Source organism: Notolabrus celidotus, chromosome 9 (assembly GCF_009762535.1).
Source record: "Notolabrus celidotus isolate fNotCel1 chromosome 9, fNotCel1.pri, whole genome shotgun sequence".
NCBI lineage: Eukaryota > Metazoa > Chordata > Actinopteri > Labriformes > Labridae > Notolabrus > Notolabrus celidotus.
This window is the reverse complement of record NC_048280.1, coordinates 9,917,883-9,937,697: the sequence shown is the minus strand read 5'-3', so window position 1 is coordinate 9,937,697 and position 19,815 is coordinate 9,917,883. Positions and strand designations below refer to the sequence as shown.

At 41.5% G+C, this 19,815-nt stretch overlaps 1 protein-coding gene and 1 long non-coding RNA gene across 2 annotated transcripts; one reads left to right on the top strand and one right to left on the bottom strand.

Moving 5' to 3' along the window:
• Positions 1-471: 471 nt before the first annotated feature.
• On the bottom strand, positions 472-7,061 carry LOC117818321. The gene is made up of 2 exons (XR_004632340.1): positions 5,646-7,061; positions 472-874 (listed from the first exon to the last, which is right to left on the bottom strand). It is a non-coding gene; the product is annotated as an uncharacterized LOC117818321 (long non-coding RNA).
• Positions 7,062-7,198: 137 nt separating this feature from the next.
• Positions 7,199-19,414, top strand: LOC117818565 (calphotin-like). Its single transcript, XM_034691504.1, has 13 exons — positions 7,199-7,243; positions 9,617-9,746; positions 9,984-10,075; positions 14,716-14,763; positions 15,705-15,749; positions 16,176-16,538; positions 16,916-16,948; positions 17,074-17,139; positions 17,375-17,485; positions 17,749-17,853; positions 18,031-18,147; positions 18,240-18,346; positions 18,454-19,414. Exons 1-12 carry the CDS (start codon positions 7,199-7,201, stop codon positions 18,306-18,308), a joined length of 1,224 nt encoding a protein of 407 aa, XP_034547395.1. The 3' UTR covers positions 18,309-18,346; positions 18,454-19,414.
• Positions 19,415-19,815: the final 401 nt, after the last annotated feature.

Sequence of the window (19,815 nt, the reverse complement as noted above, 5' to 3'; positions counted from 1 at the left end):
CTTGACTGCAGTTTGACTCAACTTTAGGGTAGACCCTACTTCCCTCACAGCAACAGCTCTGAAAAAACAAACCTGATTCAGGCAAAGCTGTAAAACCTGTCCTTTACCTGCCTTCATTCACTGTCCAAAATGTTGTTTGAAATTACTTAATCTTGAATTCAAAACCCTCCTGCATAATGATTCAACTTGTTAAGAATGTCAGAGGACGTTTTTAAAATAAATCTGTACTCTTAATTTAAAACAGGAACATGCTTGTGCATTATGGTGAAAATCAAGTTGACACCAAATCCATTATGACATTTTTTTCTTGTGTAAAAACAAAAAGAGTGGAACCTTTCAGATACAGCATGTATGTGAAAACTTTCTTGGGGATGGGCTGCTGCATGTGGAATTCAGTTGTGTCAAAGGTCAAAGGAAGAGATGGGGGGGGGGGTTGTTTGCTCAAGAGGGAGAGAAGTCAGAGGTCAGAGGTTGGTCGATATCATGTTTCATTGGAAACCGGTTTATTGCAAAGTAAGCTTTCCAGGAGTTAGCATCTGTACTTTTGTGCACGATACTCTCAGTCCGCATTGTAAGAGCATGGCAAAGCAATCTTTAAACTTTGAGGGGTTAAATGTGCAAAATGTATACCAAACATCCTTCAGTGACTCAAAGTGTTTGCATGGTCTTGATGAGTTGAAGCATCGTGCTGCAGGAGAGTGTTTCAAGAAGGGAGGAGTCAGCCGTAATTTTTCCTGCCTGCAAGTTAAAAGCTCTTCGTCTTCTACTCCTGTTTTGAGACGTTTCCGCACTGGCTGGCTTCCTTATTGACATAGCCCTGCAGTGCTGCTTTAAGACAGAATGCAGTCCTCTCCGGTCTTATCCGAAATAGCATCTGTAAAGAAAAACAAACAAACATAGAGTTTACCAAGAAAGGACCACAATATTAGAAAAGAAAACAACAGGAAAATGGCCAGCTAGACCAGTCCGGACCACAGAGAACTCTTTTTCCAAAAGTGTATTAAAGATAAACTCTGATCTGCTTTCTAAGTATAGCTCAGTCAGTAGTTCAAAATGTTAAAACTGAGGTACAGTTAATATAATGAGCCAGTATTTGCCCCCAAGGACAGCAACTCTGAACTCAAAACCTATGTTGGTCACTGTTGACATTTCTTTCTCTGGGTGTGCGTCAGTGTGTGTGTTCACTGTTGGGACCGGGGTGGTTACTACGGGGCTGACCTGGGGAGGGGTGTTTGTTGACGATCAACATTCCAGTGTGTGTTCGTTGTGTGCTATTGTTGTGTGTGTGCGTATGTGTATGTGTGATAACCCAGTTCAGCACAGGTAAACAATGCATCTATTTCAAACAACCACCAGAGGCCTGAGTGTGATTCTGCCTGGATACTAACAGAACTTTTTCTGCTTTTTTATTAAAATCCTCTGTTGTCAGTGAGAAACACTCCATCAGCTGTTGTGTTAACTGTGTTCATGATTCGTGTCCGTGTGCATTTTTCATACTAACAAGTGAACAGAGCACGTTCAGCAACAGCTTACACCAACCAAACCAAACACCTCTCTCCATCATGTGTTGAGCTGCAGGGTACTTCTGTGTTTCAAGCATTCTACAGAACCAGACTTTCCACAAATGCTGTTTGCAAGAGATGAGTTGAGGCTTTGCATTTTAAAGTCGCTGCAAACCGTGTGTGCGTTTCCTCTCTTTTTAAGGTGCACCAGTACATCTGGGGTTTACACCATCGTCTTATTACACCAACCTCAAATTAACCACTTGAAAAAATATGTTGTTAAAAGTACAGTTTCTTAACATGACGTGAGTCATACAAATGGAGAGACTCAGGTTCCTGCAATCTAACGCTGTGAAGACATTCTCAGCTATCTGGAGGCCATTCCTTGCCTTCTTGGATGAGGCTGATCTGTGATGGAAGTGGAGTATTTCTTTATATATGCAGACTTGACACATAGCACTCCAGAGTACACAATGTAATTGGCAGCTTTGTATGGTCTTTTCATGTTTTTATTTTTTTCTCTGCTTTCTCTTTACATTATTTATGTGTGTATGTCTGTGTGTGCATATGTGTGTTTGTATGTATATGTATTTCTATTTATTTTATTACTTCTCTTTGTTTATATTGTCTTTTAAAATCATTTTTCAAATAAAATTTTCTTCACGTGTTTTCTATTAATTTATTCATTTTATTTTTCACATTATCAATTTTATTTTATTTGATTTCACGTACGATTGTATTTGTTTCGTCTTGTTACATTAAAAAAGTCACAAAGAAAAAAAAAAAGTACATTTTCTAAGGCCACCTGGTAGGCGTGCCAGCCCCCCAGGTGCTTGTAAGCCCTGACTGTTTAAGTACCCTCTCTCACAGCCTCTGTGCTGCTCTCCATACGACAACATTGATTTGTTTGGGTGTCTCAAGCTGTAGGTTGTGTCCACACTTAACAACACTTTTTACACATTTTCACTCACCCAAAGGCAACACACTGATGAACTGACAACGACATCTTTGCAACAAACTACATCTCCTGTCTTGTGTCATGTCTTCTGAGCTGGGTAGAAACATGACTGTCAGTTGATTTATGATTTCATGAAAAGAAACACTGGGGGACCTCCCTGCCTGCACATTCATGCTCCTGCACTCATTGCACTTAAGTCTTCTGCAAGGCTAGTCAGACATTTCTCTCGTGATTGTAACACAAGGATGACAGAGAAAGGTTATTGGGTGTGATCTGCGATGACAGTAGTGTCTCTTAGACTTGTGCACGTTTATGTGTTTTGAGGGAGTGTCTCTCAAGAGTAGCTTAAAGAAAAGGGAAGAAGTTAAAAAAAAACAAGCTTTCTCTCACTTTTTTCTCCAAAGGCTGCTCACACCAGCTTTGACCCTTCAGCTGTATGACCTGACAAACCTGCTGAACTGACACCGCTCTGCAGCAGAGAAAATTCCTCTGTGACACACAAACACACATGCAAAGATTGATTGAGTGACAAACAAAAGTCTTGAAGTTCAACCTTAGAAAAGTAGCCACACACAACAACACCAGGGTCTGGTATTTGTAAAGTTTGTCTATATTTTAAATTTTGAAATATTCATGACATTTTTTAAGTTTTGTATAAAAAAAAGTTTTGATTTAAAAAAAAAGAAGTTGTAAAATAAATAAACACAAGTCAAACAAATTTTGGGAGTGGTCTTTTTGTTAATCCTTTACCTTGAGCTGGACTCTTTCTCTCAGGTAATGGTTTACCGACCCACCCCTAATGACAGAACACACGTTTAGGTTGTGTGTGCTATGGATGTAGTATTGCAACAAAGAACCAGTTTTTGTGCAAATTTACACAACAACACTGGTTTATTTTTACGGACTAGCTGAAGCTATATTTATTGTAAATGTCCCGTAAAGAAGAGATCCTAATCCACATAAACATTAATGTGACAAATAACTTACTCCATCTTATTAAGCCAACTCATGAAGTATCCAACTGCCTCTGCATTGACCCAATCAATTAAATCAGACGGATGATAGCCATCATAGAAATTCCACACTGGTGAGCCATAGGGACGGGTGGGGTTGGGCGGTGGAGATTGAAACTGCATACAATGCAAAACAATTACGTAACAGGTATGTTAATACTTCTCTCATACACTTTATGTTCTGTGTCCACTGATGATAACCAGAGGGGGGGAAACTGGTTTGATGAGGGCGCCTTTCTTCAAAGGTTGTTTCTGAAAAGCTTCAGTGTTTCAGAAGAGGCCCCAAAACAGTGTGAGTCCTCAGGAACTGATCCTTTCTGATTAATTCAACTTGTTGTCATTGTTCTGCAGGAGGTTGATCTACTCAGTCGTATGGTTGCATGACAATCGATGGTGGAAGTCATGTCTGCCTGTTTTTCTAACTGTAACTACTGTACATGTTCAAACTGTTTGTTCTTTGCATTTTGGCATTTTCATAACTCCCACATACTGTCTTTCTCTTCATATTTCTTTGAACTTCACTTAATTTTTCATGTTTGGTAAGCTGCAATACTGCATTACTCTGCATGTGATTCAAGTTTGATGTGATCTACTCTAATCCAATCAAATCAAATCAACAGCCAGGCCATTGTTAATTCTAATTGAGTCTGACAAGATTTGTTTTTCACCACCACTAATCACTGAATGTTCATAGAAAGTTTTTCAGCGGTTGTGCCTGAGGCAGTCCTTCTTGAATGGAATTAAGTCCCTTCAGCAGTTAAGCAAGTATGTAGTGACACGTGTTGTGAAAAACCTGCAGATGACTGCAGAATTCGAACCGTAAATCAGCAGACAGAGACATTTACACTCTGACTGACTGTAAGCTACAGTGAGACAGTCTGACCGGTCAGCGTGTAACTGAAGCCTCCTCAACTTTGACACCGATAACGCCTTTGTGTACAAATAAAGCTTAAATCACTCTTACAGGTCCATCAGCTGTGGTGGATAAATGTGTATACAAATATGTGCTCTTAATGTATTTAAAAAACTCCAACGAAAATATACAGGATGTTAGAAATCAGCTAAAAAAATCACAACAAAGCGGAAATAATGAACAGAACTATTGGGGACATGGGGGGGGGGGGATACAGTGTTTACATTTAATACAAAATATTATCCACAACATACAATTTCCACATTTAAGGCATGTTTCTCTTCCTATTTTGAGGCACCAAATACTTTAGAGACCAGGAATTGACCCCACAACCACACAGACTGTAACCTCTGAACATGGGCGCCTGCCTCTTCCAACTGAGCTAAACCGGAGCTCAGTGCAAGGTATGAATTGTGATACAGATTGTTGGGGAAAAAGGTAAATATATATAATGCAAATAATCAACTTTCATGGTCTAAAGAGGACAAATCTTGATAAACGTACTGATCTCCCAAGGTTTTTGTCAGGTGGCTAAAACAGACAAATACTTCTTTACACTCCCAGCGCTTGACATGAAGCTCAGCGGAAGTTCAAGCTGAGAGACTTTCCTTGAATTATTCATCATTCAGATCACTCTGTATTTGTCCATCACCTTGTCCGTCTCCTTCTGCTTTTCTCGTCACTTGATCTTGAGTTTAATCTGTTCTCCTCTCTGCTCTTTCAGTTTGCCATTTCAGCGTGCATCATTGTGACTCTCCTCCGAAACATCCCATCAGTGTCCGGGTTTGGCCCTTCAAGATGTCCACCCATCATCACATCCTGCATCCTTACTTATCCACCACCACCTCCAGCTGAGGAGGTTATGCTATCCTGCAGTAGGCCTCATCACCCTTTTTGAAGACATGAAAATGCCTCGATGGGGCTTAATCTGCACATTTGACATCCTTCTATAAATCTTGTTAAATAAATGATTGTTAACTCGGAAGAAAGTAGTTCCTCCTGATTCTATTTTGCCTATTTATCGTATTTATTTTAAGTTAAATGGTTTTAGTGCAGCTTTAGAGCATGGCCTGCAAAACTGAGCAAAGTGCAAAAAAGAAAGCGATTACAGAAAAGTGAAACACAAATTATTCAGGTGTATTTGCCATGTTCTGGTGTATTCTTGTCTTGGCAAGACGTTTCACTGTCTTCCCCTTGTCACACTTCCTAAATGCATCCATTTAAATCTAATCAACATGCAAACTTAACACTTTGATTACCTCTGGAAGCATGCGGTTGTGAAACATCAGCACCAGGCTCAGTGAGTACAGTTAAGGCTGGTGAAGGTGTAAAGCTGTGTTTGAGTCCTGCACTACAAGTTGGCTTTTCAGGGAACTAATTTGAATCAGGTGTGAAATTGCCCTCGTCAGTAATGACCACCTGGCCTTATGTTTTGTCACATGAGAAGACTTGCATCTAAGAAAACAACAAAAGCAATGCACTCCTCTTATTCTGAGGATTTTCACCGTAACATTTTCTACAAGACATTTTAGAATGCAAGCAATCATGTTAAAAAGAGCATTAAAAAAGTCATATCCACTAAGAAATATATCCAAATCATTCTTGAGCTCTTTTAATCTAGCTTTGTGAATGCAACTAGAGTTAAGTTTAAGTAGTTTGACATCACTTTAGATCTTCTGTCTGAAAAGGCTTTCTTAAAAGTCATACTTGCAAGATGGCATTTGTTCAGTTTCTACAGACAGATGTTTTTTTTCTGCTGCGGTTCTCTGGAGCTGCAGGGATTTTACTGGAAAGATCACCAGTGCAATATGAACATGTTGTTGACATGTAGAACTTGTATGCCTGTAACCCATCTGCACTCCGTACACTCTGTAGTAGTAAACTGAGTGGCAGGTTGTACCATCTCAGTACCAAACACCAAATTCCTTTTCAAAAATGGAAAACTAGACTCACACCTTTCCCTCAATGTGACGTGTAGAAATAATTCAATGGAAGTTTGTTTCTTTAACGCAGAACAATAAATGATACAATGGGGCATTTATGCCTCCTTCTGCTGTAAGTCTGCATGTGTACGGCTATAACCACAGAGCGAGAGACAATGAGTGCTCACATCTGATGCGGTGCAGGGGGGCGGTGGGCGTAAACACATTTACAAGCTTTCTTTCTCCTTACCAGACATGCACAATGAAAAGTATTCACTGGCATCATGATTTTCATGAATTCAAAAGACTTGGCATAATGGCATGCTCTGTTTTGAATTTCTTTTGTTGGTTTTCTTCCCAAGAAACTGATTTTGATGAAACAGGAGCTTGTTTTACGACACGTATGTCACAAAAATTGACTGAAAGATTTAATCATGCCCAAAAAATTAAGAAAAGAAATGGGAAAACTAGTTTAGAGCACGTGGTGTGGTCGCCATGTGCTGGACTCAAAAAGTATCCAAAACCGCCCCTGAAAAAGGGGGTGTGGCACTCTGCAAGCCCATGGGCCACTCTCTTTCTCTCTTTCCTTGCTGTGATGGAGTGGTTACATAACATCACCCTCGACCAGCCAATAGGTAGCCCAAGTCTGACACAATCATCGCACTGAGCTGTCGCGCACGTGCATGTGTTTTAGGTGGGGGGGAGACGCCTGCATGCGTGTCTCTCTCTGTGTCTATCCACGCCCCCCATCTTTCATCCCAGTCCTCCCATAGGTTCGGTTCAAAGGTAACAGCGAGACCGGGGGCTCTATAAAGATCCACTTTGTTCCCGTTGCCTCTTTGCTCGTTTCATTTCTTCGGTTTGTCTCGTTTCCTTCAACATACACCAAAATGCCCAGCAAGAGGAAGAAGAACAAGCGCCGCATGAGGAGGGTGGTAAGTGGTGGCGCGCGCACTTTCATCACACTGCACGATCAAAGATAAAAATATATCCGATTTTATTAGAAAAAAGGAAATTAAATTTTCAAAAGGAGCCAATTTCTCTCGAAAATGTCGATAAATTATGTTTTGGGACATTTTTTTCTTTCACACGTGGTTATTTAAAAGTCCGTGCACCTCGCTTTTTTCCAAATGGCAAAACCTTGTTGTGGTTTAGCTAACCCACAACGGTGAGTAACAAAAATAGAACTGCTCGTATTTGTGCCTGAAATGGGGGCGTAATTACTGCTTGGATCAAATTTGTGCAACTAAACGCGACGTGTTGTGAAAATATCAACAGTATTGTGAAACATGTTTGAATACTATGTTCTCTTTTCACCCGTGCCTCGTGTTCATTTTGTTGTGTCGCTCATCACTTAATTGCTGGACACTACCACGATGTCATGTTGCTTTTCATTTTACGCTCCGGAGTAAAGAGCGCTCCAAGCATCGTGCGTAAAACCGTGCATAAATGCAAAGCTGGGCTAAAAAACAACAATAAAGCAAGTGCATCGAAACAGATTCAATCGAAATAATCGAAAGATTCGTTAATTAATCAATCAATTGCAATCAAGGACTCCACGTGCTTCTGGCTCTTCTCCAGGATACGAGAGATTAACTTTTTGGCAAAGGTCCCGCGCGCCTCGTGCGTACTGGGCTCGCTCTTCAGGAGCAGGAGATCCAAGTTTGCATATCTCATTATGGTTTGTAGTCATTATACCAGGAAAAAAAGTACTTTTTGACATGAAATAAACTTTTTGTGCATATTAAACTTCGATAAGCTGATGCAGCAGCCATTCCATGATGATTGACGTGTGCAACTCAAGCCCCCACCCCACTCCTCTTAGGTAACTTGGAGAAACTAGTCCTGAACATTCAGTGCCCGAAGAGAAGCAGTGGGTGTGGCAAAGAGGGGAGGGGTCTATTCTGAGTGACAAAATAGAGCCCCTGTGTAACTTTCTCAGAGGGCAAAGGTCACTTCATCACCAAGCACTGCCCTCCATTATTCCCTCTTAAGCCATGAACTAATTGTTCCAAACCTTTCTTTAGAATCTAATTTCAACTTGCTTAAGCCCACTCCTCCAGTATTTGCACTTCTGGATAAGGAGTTTGTTGCATTCTTCCTTGTCCACCTCATCCCCCTCTTTAGCCTCCCCCATGCTGGCTGGTCTGTGACTTTCAGCACCACAAAGCTGTATTTGGTAGTGTATTGACTAGGGGAGTTTTGCCAGATTGGAGTCTGCACAATCTCTCTGATTCTCTCAGTCTGCAAGTGACAGATAAGCATAACTTACAGCTTGTTATCACCAATCCTGTTAGATATCAGTGCACAGAAAGGGACAGAGCTTCTGGACACTTAAAGATGTTGAGCCGAGGGCTCCTTTCTGGCACCACATGCACCCTGATTTTGATGGTTTTTTTTTAAGTGTTATGGTTAGAAGCTATCTTTAGACACTGTTGAACTTATTTAATTTCTTTTAATTAACTGAAATATATGTATCAATCAGAATTCTAGAGTGAAGTATTTGAGGTTGTTTTGATGGCAGCTAGGTGGCCAGACACAAACACAGCCCCTCACATACACATGCCTTGTTGGCTTACAGTGTTGGCCCAGCACTGTAAGTGCCTAACTGGCTGCCAGCCTAACAAAAGCATTTTTGGGGAGTGATTGTAACCTGATTATAACCTGATTATAATGTGATTAGGCCCACTGTCTGGCCTGCGGGGTATCCAGCAGTGCTGCTGACTCGTACGGTTTCTGTTCTCGCTTCAACACACCTGTCAGGACGGCTCTGATTCAACTAATTAGCTCCCATTATCTAACTAGCTTTTTTTGCTGGGTCCACTCCCAGTTACCCCAGCCCCTCCCTCCCTTGGTCTGCACTCCTAAAACCTCTATCCAAAGCCCCAGGGGGTTTTGTCCAGGGCTGAAAAACATGTTGCATCTGGCTGGGGTGGCATGCCTGGTATTTCTGCAGACAGAGGGGTGCTAAAATGAACCACAGACCAAAAACCACATGATTTGAACAATGAGTCCCAGTCTCGTTTAAAACCATAAAACTCTTGTTTAGCTTTGCTTTTTTGTTAAATGAAGATCACAAAATAAGTGCCATCTACACTAAGTTACTGGGGTTATCACATTTTTTTTTTCCACAGTTGACATCTTTTTAACAGTAGTGAGTTCAATTAACTTTCATTACTTTAATTGAACTTTAAAAATGAGATGACATTTCCTGCTGCAGAATTACTCATAATTTAACCATCCATTCCCACTGTAAGAATAAGGCGACATTCATTAACCCCAACCATGTTTTGTCTGTCCCCCTGCAGCAGGCCCAGAGGAGAGCCCTCGAAGAGCAGCACGCAGCCAACCCTCCCGCAAAAGCGAGCCCAGGGATTGCAGTGTGTGCGCCCCCCTGCAGCAGCTCCAAAGAAAGCGGTGAAACCAGCACCTGCACCTGTACCGGCTCCAGTTAAAATCCCAGAGCCCGTTCCCATTGCTGTCCCCATTGTGGAGGCACCCAAAGTAGAACCAGTACCAGAACCAGCACCAGTCATCACAGAACCAATCGTAGAGCCCGTCCCGGTCGAGGTAGCGGTACCAGAGCCCGAACCTGTGGTGGTTGAACAGATCGCTGCAGAGGTCGAGGTTGAAGTTGTGGCACCAGTAGTTGAAGAAGAACCAGTTGTTGTTGAGACTCAACTAGCACCAGAAGAGCCTCTGTCGTTGAAGCTGAGATCGTACCAGAGGCTGAACCTATCATTCCTGAAACAGAACCAGTCGCTGAGGTAAGACCAGCTTTGTTTTGGATGGATGTATGTTGGAGATGGGTTTTCTAGGAAGTTGAAAGTGTTTGTTCTGTCTTTGTCAGTAAAATGTGACTTGGACTTCCTGAATTAGTGTTGCTCTTCACCAAGAAGCACCTGGAGCGTACCCATTTGGAAAACATTACACTAATGGGCGTCTCTTAGAAGATCAGTACATCTTGCTCTGGGTCTCAAACCTTTAAATTAGCCATTTTTAAAGTAATCTTCTCTGATTCAGCTGCAGTTTTAGTGTATTTCACTCTAAGGTCTCTACACTTTATCTCATTAAGCTGATGCAATCTTAGAGACTTAGGGGTATTCTTTAGGCGCTGTGGATCTGTTTGATTAAAGTAGGCTCATTTCTGCAGGAGGTTTGCAGAGAAGAGGCCTTTTTCTTTCTGTTGATGGTATGTGTGTTAGAGTGATTCTTTTAGGTATAGAGGAGCTGTATGGCCAAATGGCATGTGTGCTGTGGTGGATCCTTATGGGAGAAGGGAGGCAGCCTTGGTGGGGGGTGGGAGGCAGAGAGAACAACGTGTTCCATTTAGCAAGGAGGTGGAAAGTGGGAGAGGGATTGTAGGCTATACCATCGGAGGATTGAACGAACCCTCTGCAGGCATTATACATTACCACCCCCATTAAGACATGCATCTTACATTACGCAATTTATTTTCTGTGATGGTGTTTTTTTGTTGTTGATTAAGCTGATTGGATAAGATTAAAGGGGTCCTCAAATGTGTCCTCGTGTAGTTATCACCCATGTGTTGGATTGGATAGTTTTCATTTTGTGCTGCATAGATTTAAAGATATTTGGTTGACTTTGCACTTTTTTTTTTTTTTTTTTTTAAAGAATAAATGCTTTCAAGTTTATTTGAGTGTAGTCAATGAAGTAAAAGGTTGAAAAAGCTGTCTGAACTGCATGTTTTTGGCTTTTGACTTGCTTTGTTGTATCTTCTGCGCTGGTTTCTTAAAAGGGATATCTCTGAATAAAAACGCCAATCCTTAAAAAAATCTATACTCTTTGTTTGCATGTTGAAAATCATAGCCACATAGTCTTTGTTCATGCTTCCATGGTGTACACACTTTGGGAACAGAATGTTCTGTTCCAGGCAGTAGAGTGCAGGCCATGTGCAGACTCACACATGCACTTACACACAGGCTGCACACTGCACATACATGTATGTCTCGTATGTGTGGGGCAACTCGGTGTACATATGCTCTGAAATGTACACACACACACACACACCAAAATTATGGTCTTTGCTCCCAGTAACTGAGTGATGACCACATATGGTGCACATGTATGTTTGTCACATGGGTTAGACTTTGCATGCTGTTCAGGACGGGTGTAAGAGGAGATGGTGTTATCAGTGGCGTGGACATTTGGGACAGCTTTCCTCTGTGCCATGCTGTTCTCCAGTTTCCTTCAGGAGCCCACATGTAGGATTAGTTTGAGGAAAGGATTGCAACCTTTAGTGTTTTGCTCTACCCACTGAGCAATACGGGACTAATAACCAAGTTTCTATTGGAGGTGGACTGCCGATCATTGTATGGTTGTGGTGCTGTGGCAGTATCCACCCCCTCCTTCCCCTCCTTTTGTCCATTACTCCCACCTTCGCTCCCTCCCTCCTTGATTCCCTCTCTCCCTCACTGCTGCTACACCACCTTTCATTTTCCTCCCTTATTGACTCGCTTCTTCTGCTCCTTCACTGCTTGCAGATGTGCCAGACTTAGCTCAGACGCTCACAAACACAGATGCCCTTTTTTTTTTCTGCACTTTAGTCAGAATTTGGATGTAGCTGCAAACACATGCAGCAGACACAGAAGTTACTTTTCTCCATTGAGACTTTAAGAAATTTACACTGTTCCTAGAAAGTGTTAGTCACATGTCAGGCTGGAGTTAGAGTGAGAGTTGGATGCTAGTCGGGCGTTTAGTTGATAGGTTATCAGAAGAATTAAAGCAGACATAAATGGGGCTCGTGTTCAGCTGGCTTTGGGGCCAAAAAGAGGCGGTCCCTCCGCTTCTGGCTGTCACCACGGAGACTCAGGTGAGTGTGAAACCCACCACCAAAAATCCACCCGAACCCGCTCCGTGTTCCTTATGTTTTTGTGGCAGTGGGTGTGTCTCCCACTCAGGCTGAACATTTTGTACCAGCTTGCTCCGTCTGTGCTCCGGCTTCCCCTCCGCACCACCCCCACCTCTTCATTCCCTCATCACTCTCCCTTTTCACCCTTCCTCGCCCCCACCACGACTTGTTAATTTCCTTTCTTCTTTTTCTCCCCCCCTCTTCCATCCTCCTCCCCTCTGCTCCTATCCGATGATTTCTGTGTCTGCTTTGCACGTGCACTTGTTCATCCATCATGGGTCTTTGCTGGGAGTACTGGGAGTAGAAAGGAGGGGGAAAGTGGGATATAGAGTTCTAAGTTTAGACATAGGGGTGCCTGTTTTCTTTGTGTGTATCTGTGTGCAGTTGTGTAGTTTAGCCTTTGGTATTTGGTGTGCTGAAGAGGGGCTTACAGACAGCTTCACAACCTTTTAAAAGTTTGTGACAAACCTCTAGTGATGGCATGACTCAAGTCACATTTGCTTCAGCAGCTGAGTAACAATGAAAGTGCTACATGCAACATGACTGTCCATGTTTCCTTTAATTGAACTAGACTTGATAGCAAAGGAGGACAAAGTAGCTGCAAAGTGATAATGTTAATGTTTTGAGACTTGGTTGGAAATGTTATCACCTCGTGGCGAAGCATGTGGACACCCCACCCCCATCCCCAGTGTTCCACCTTCCTCCACAAATATGCACCCACATGAAGCTCACCCCCTCCCTATTTTCCTGTCCATATTTTAGGATTGTTTCCTTGCATACTTCAGAGATTTCTAAGTTGAACCATGCAACATTTATTGTTTTATTGTTCATGCAAACTTTTAAGAGTCCTCTGTTGTTGATAAAGTGCTTTACTAAAAGTGGGTTCGGTTGTCTCTGTTAAACTACAGTTGGTTTGCAGATGGATACAACCGAGTGCTGCATAATTTTACATGTGCTCTCAACTTTAAATTTGCCTGTTTTCCAAAAGCCCAGTCATGTTTGTGTTGGCTAGAACTTGTAGATTATTGCATTTTCCCCTGTACATTATGTCCTTCAACATATGGCTGCTCCTAGTCCAGCTTTGTTTTGTTCTGAATCTGTCTTAGTGGGACATTCAAAGTTGGATCTGTGCAGGAGTCACTTTTGTACATGGTGTTCTGGTGCTGGGACAGTCAGGAGGGGGGCATGTAGACTTAATGTACACGTGTATATGTGTGTGAGGGTTTTCCTGTTAAGCAAAAGACGATATATAGAATACCTCCCTCCCTCTTTCCTCCTCCCTCCCCTATACCACCCCTCCCCTCAGGCTATAGCTGGAGTGTATATTTACCCTTCTTAACCATATGTGCGTTTCTGCCCACTTTGGCTTTTGTTCACCAAAGTTGTTAAACCCCATTGAAGACTCTTTACCTCCCTGTTGTTAAGTATATAGAAAGAGGTGCAGTTAAGGAGTGTAAACATGAGTTTGAACGGTCTTCTGTTGGCGTTTGCACTCAGTTTAACTTGTTATTTTTAAAGGGCCAATGCATGAGTAGAAGCCTGTGCAAACAGACTTGTCCTACATTGAAGAATGGCTGGTTCAAGACGGTCTGAATAATTCACAATCAGACTGTGATTTACAATATTTATGTGATGCCACTTTGGCTCTATACACTTGGATGCACAGTGGGTGGCGCCAGTGGCCATTTTGGCCAACTGTTCCAGTAAATTGGTGGCGAAACTACAAAAATGTTTAACCTCTGCCATTATCTGAGCATCTTCTGTCTGTAATGTGTTTATCTAGGAGTAGTACTAGATTGTAGTGCAAGATGGTACCAAAGCAGTGCCAATGAGAAAGAAAAACATGGTTAAATGTCAATGTTTTTAATTTGTATGTTGTTGAAGTGAGACCTGATGACGGAGGTAACTTTATGAGGTGAATTATTACGTTATTAGAAAAGGGGGGGGTGAGAAACTGGCGTCCCAGCTTCCCATTATGCAAGTGGTTGTAACATTCCCAAAGGATGTATAATGTTCCCCTCCCTCTCCTGAGCTGCTGCTCACACACACACACACACACACACACACACACACACACACACACACACATATATATACACACACACATATATATACACACACAAACACACACAGACACACACACACACACACACACACACACCACACACACACACTGTGCAAATGTTGTTTTGTGTTTTTTGTAGGCAGCCAGTGTGAATTTACGACTCTTATTTTGGCAACATTTCCTTTTTTAGAACCGGTAAAGACTTGCTTTGTTTTCAGACACCCTGAAGTGTTGTGTAGTTAATTTAGCTCTGAGCAGATTTTTAGGACTGGTGTGAGTTTGTACCCCTCAAAGTGTGATATTCAAACCACATAATGGCAGGAGGTGAAGATTTGTACTGCTGTTAAGTTTATTGTCTCCCTGTGCACCATTTAAATGAGCTGCACTCTCTGTTATGTTTTTATTAGACTGTATTCATGCACAGATTTTTTTTGAATGCATTTTTAACAAGCTCTATTTTGACTTTACAGATTACACCCCTACCTGCGGCTCCTGTAGAGGCTCCTGTTGAGACGGAGGTAAAACAAACCTTCACGTTGCATTCACACAGAGAACCCCATTTCCATCCAAAAACTTGCTTAGCAAGTATCTTTTTTGTAGGGACCCTGAGGCACATTTTAAATTAGTTTGAAGTACAATTTAACATGACACTTTTTTTTTTTAAAGGAAACATGCTTCCATTTTTATTTCCATTTAACAGCTTATACTCAAAGACTAATATACATGTCCATAGAGTGGTCAGCAGCAGCTTACAAGTAAATACAGCATTGCTCTTTAGCTGCTGGCTTACTGAAAATATTCCAGTCAAAAGAACACAAATAGACCGTTAAATACCCTCTTTAACATGTTAAGGTGACATTAAGGCAAAACCAGTCAATAGTCTGACTCATGATAACCATGTAGTCTTTATGTAAAGCATAAAAACATTCATGTATTCAGTACCACACTGAGGTCACTCAGTTTCCACTCAGCTTTTATAAGTTTCTAGCTGCAGTCACCGAACAAAAGACAATCCTCTCCACAGAGAAGTGTTTCTGAAAGTTTGTTACTCAAGCCTCACACCTTACAATAACAACCACACTCTGCTGCAGGCCCGGTTCCCTTGTATAACACAGGTCTCACTTCAAAACTAGCTCACCTTCTCTAAATGTTTCCAAGAGAAATAGGACGGAAACAAAGGCAGGTGTTCAGATTACATTTCGTGGATTCCTGTTGGATAAAACTTTTTAGGAATCTGCTAGCAGCTCATCACCGTAACACCTTCTGTAATTAACTTTTATGGTGTTCATTAGAAGAATCAAAACAAGCTGTGCTTTGTGAGGACTGGACTCTCTAAAGACTTTGTATCACACCAAACACATCTATGACTGACTACATCATAGATCTTTTATCATTGTTACCGATTTAACTTAATTTACTGTTATCTGTCAGCTAAGGAGTTTTTTTATTTCTTCTCCAGATCCTGACAGAGGAGACGACAATCGTAACCACAGAGACAGAACAGGTATGTCTGATCTTCGTAATGAATGCATGGTTTGACTTTATATATGGTGTTTAAAACTCAGGAGTCATTTTATAAAAGGGTTTCTTTTGTCTTAAACACATGGTCCCCCAGGACCCCCCTAAAGATTTTTCTAGCTTTCTTTTCTAGATTGTTGCCTATATCATTGCTAGTGAAGTCATTGTTAAAGAAAGCACCCCTGTGAAAACCTTTTGAATAGCCATATTGCAAGAATAGTACAAATTCAGTGCACAGTCTACACAGAAAAGGTCTATTTTCATCCCAAATCAAAACTCAACATCTGTCACCATAAATATCAGTACATTTTCCATAAATTACTAAAAATCTGCAGTGGATCAAGCTGCAAATTTTCCCAGTTTTGCATGCTGCATGGTGTTAACGTGTGCCGTGTTGATTTTGCATGTGCAGACGCTTATTGTCTGCGAACCAGACATTGAAGTGGTGGCTGAGGTCGTGGCAGAGGAGGTCGCAGTCATCGAGACAGAGGTTGAGGCGGCCGTCATCACAGAAGAGATCCCCGTACCAGAGCCCGTGGCTGAAGAGATCCCCGTACCAGAGCCTGTGACTGAAGAACCAGAGGTAGAAGCAGCACCTGTCGTCGCTGACAAGGAGGTCACAGAAGCGGTGGTTGAAACGGTAGAGGAGATTATCGAAGTGACACCTGCCCCAGTGGAGATAGCTGTGTGTACTGAAGCTCCACCTGAGGATGATGTAGAAGTGTTGGCTGAAGAAGAAGCGCCTGAAGTTCCTGAGCCTGTTGCAATTACAGAGGTGCAACATTGATTAAAACACCTTCTCTCTTGAACCTCTTTTTTTTTTCCTCTTAATTTTTATCTTTTTGAATGTCTTCAGTGTGTGTGTGTGCAGCATGTGATGTTGTTACTTTATTGTTGGTACTTGTGGAAGTTCACTTATGGCTCATTTTCATTCAGAAGCTTTAAATCCCCTCCTGATTATCAAAACCGATGCAGCTATTTTTGATTCGGTTCAGTTCGGTCACGCTGTTTTTGATTCAGGCTGGTTTGATTTCAGTTAAGTGACCAAACATGTGAAACTTCCACAACAGCTTCACTATTCGGCTTTATTTTCCCTAAAAATTGTAGAAAATCCCCCGCAAAAATCTAATGACACTCTTTTCATTCATACAGGATGCTCCTGCCCCAGCTGTGGAAATCCCAGTGGTGAGTATTTATTTTTCCTCCATCTTAAAAGTCTTTAATTCTCAACTATTACTATCTTTAAGAGATACTTTTTATCAAGATTTAATCCTCACGTCATGCTAAATGATGTCTATCTGTCTCACCAGGTGGCAGACACCCTCCCTGAGGCTCCAGTGGAAGCAGTTGAAGCCGCTGTATCAGAAATTGTAGAGGTAAAAACCTAAATTTGATAATCTGACTGTTTTTGTATACATTTGATGAACCAATGTATTTATCATCTGAGGTAACAAGCTGTTTCCATTCAGTCCAAATACAACACACCTCTTTACTTGATGAGCTGAAATTCCTGATCTAGTTCAGAGGAATTCACCTCCTGGGATGTCTTCTGTCTTATGTGGGCTGTTATGAGAGAAATCTGAAATCTTTCTCATCTCTGTTTCTCTCCAGGCTCTTCCCGCCACCCAGGAAATCCCAGAGAGCTTTGTTGATGACTTTGTTGTGACAGAATCTGCTTCAGCAGTGGAGGTTGCCATCGCAGAGTCTGCTGCTGTTGAACCGGTGAGGACGGTGTTGACATTAAAACGCATAAACATTTAACTGGTGTTTTTTAACTTTTTAAAATACAACATGACTCATTTGAACTGCAAAGCTAACCTCAGTTATTGAGGCCACAAAATGCTATTTCTTTTTTTTTTTTGTCAGACTTTAAAAATGAATAACAGTGTGCTGGGTGGTTAAGAAAACAATGCAGTAAACCCTGATGCAATCCTGTTGAAGTTGTGATACATTTTGACCCTTCTCTCGCTCCTTTCTATGTTTAGGAAATTGTGGAAGTGACTGAAACTCCCATCATCCAATCAGAAACCTTGGAAGTGGCGCCACCTGAGCCTGAACCCATTGTGGCCCCTGCAGAGGAAATTATTATTGTGAGTCTCTCTTTACACCATGGTGCATGTGTTAAACTTCACACTTAATTTTGTGTAGGTTTTTATTTTAAAAAGGTTTAATTTGAACCAAGTTATGATGCTGTTAATGTTGTTGTACATTACATCCTGTAAACTGTTCCTTTATCTAATGGCCGTCTCTCTTCATTTCTTTTCTAGGATGCCACCTTGGGGCAGAAGTGTCTGGATGTGATGTCAGAAGAGTTTAAGACAGAAATCTGTGATATGCCATGCCAGATGCAGGCTGCCGTGGAGTCGGTTCAGCTCAAATCAACGGTACAAGAACTAAATGAGTGTTGGTTTATCACATTTGTTAATGGTATTGGGAATTTCCAGTGCACTAATCTGATCTGATGTTTTCAATGCAGGAGATGACGGTCGATGCACCGGCACCCCTGAATGGACACATCGCTCCAGAGGTTTCCATTGAGGGCTAAATACATATCTCACAGCTTGGAAGAATTTTTATGTCTTTGTAAGTTTCTCGGTGCTCATTTAGACTAATTTCTATGTCTGTTTGAACTGTGAAACTTTAAATGTCTTAAAGCTGTCACTAAACAGGACTCTCTTTATTTCTTTCAGATTCCCCATTGGTCATCTGGACGACTCAACGTTTCACAGGGAGTCACCCAGCAGACCTTTTTTTAAAATTTTTGTAGGGCTTACGACAGAACTGCCAGGAAATTGAAGGGACATCCACACTCTGAAGTGCCTTTCCGGCCCTTGTTCCTGTCAAAACAGCAAACCAGATGTCAAAATGCCAGAAAGGCAGCAGAACAGACTGTTGCCATTGGTATGCGGAAATGAAAACAACATTTGATTCTTTTTTTTATTCTTTTTTTTGGTATTTCACCCCAAAAGCACGCACGGTGAATTTGCATCAGCAGTGGAAGCAGGCGAGCTTGAGAGATGAGGATTCCTAAGACAAAATAGACGGCAGTGCCTGATACTTTTGTCACTTCTCTCCAGAACACCTGCTTCCACTCTGAAAACACTTACTGCATGTAAAAACTGTAGAACAATTGAACGTGGCTCTGGTTTGTACCTGAGCTGGAGTTCATAAAGAGCGGAGGGAACACTTGTTCTGTTTATTTTTTTTGTTTCACATTACAGACTCACGGTTCGTCCTCTCCAGACCCCGTTCACTCTCAGAGACACATCTGCAAACTTTTCCCTTTTCTCCTTTTTCTGTCCTCCTCACTGCCTCTCAATAAGTGCCCATTCTGAGCTTGGTGTGATGCTCAAACGCATCCTGGAGCTTTAAAGTTTTTCAATTTTATGGCCATCAGTCTTGGAGAACGACAGTTTGAGGGGTTGAGTGGAGGACTTGTTTTTTTTTTTTTCTCTTTTTCTCACTTTCTCTTTTTTTTTTTTTTTTAAATTTGTTTTGTATAGACTGCATGATGTGATACAGTTTTGTATTCGAAGTCTGTGCTCTGGAGGGGAAACGTAATGTGAACTGGTTAGGAGTATCACTGTTGGGCAGGGCTGTTGATGGGCTGACTTGATCCACTTTTGAAATAAAGCTGTAACTCATCATGAAGCTGGAGTACTTGTTTTGCTTTTTGTCACACTGAGACCAAGAAAAACAAACTTTGAGGATTTTTAGTCATTTAAAAATCAGAGTCAAAAAAACATGTCGCAGTGAACAGTGTCCTTTTTATAGTGGACAACAGGATGTTTCATATTGTGGTGGTGAATATTTATTTCCTATTTTGCATTTGAACAAAACTTAACGATTAACACGGTCTACAACAATCATGTAAACTACTTCAACGAAAAGTTCACTTGTACAGGGCTAACCTTTCTGGCAGTTACAGTGGTGCTAAGCAGAGACTGTAGATCAACAAACGACTTCCTTTACCAGTAAAAGAAAAACCTTATCAAAGGACCAAAGGGAAACTCATTTCCTGATATAATTGTTTATAGCAGCACTAGCTAAAC

What these genes read in the sequence shown, in the direction of transcription:
- LOC117818565 (XM_034691504.1), top strand. Translation starts at nt 7,199, where the DNA reads ATGCCCAGCAAGAGGAAGAAGAACAAGCGCCGCATGAGGAGGGTG. An exon ending in CAGCTGTGGAAATCCCAGTG is followed by an intron (nt 16,949 to 17,073) that starts GTGAGTATTTAT and finishes CTGTCTCACCAG; the next exon opens with GTGGCAGACACCCTCCCTGA. An exon ending in AGTCTGCTGCTGTTGAACCG is followed by an intron (nt 17,486 to 17,748) that starts GTGAGGACGGTG and finishes TTCTATGTTTAG; the next exon opens with GAAATTGTGGAAGTGACTGA.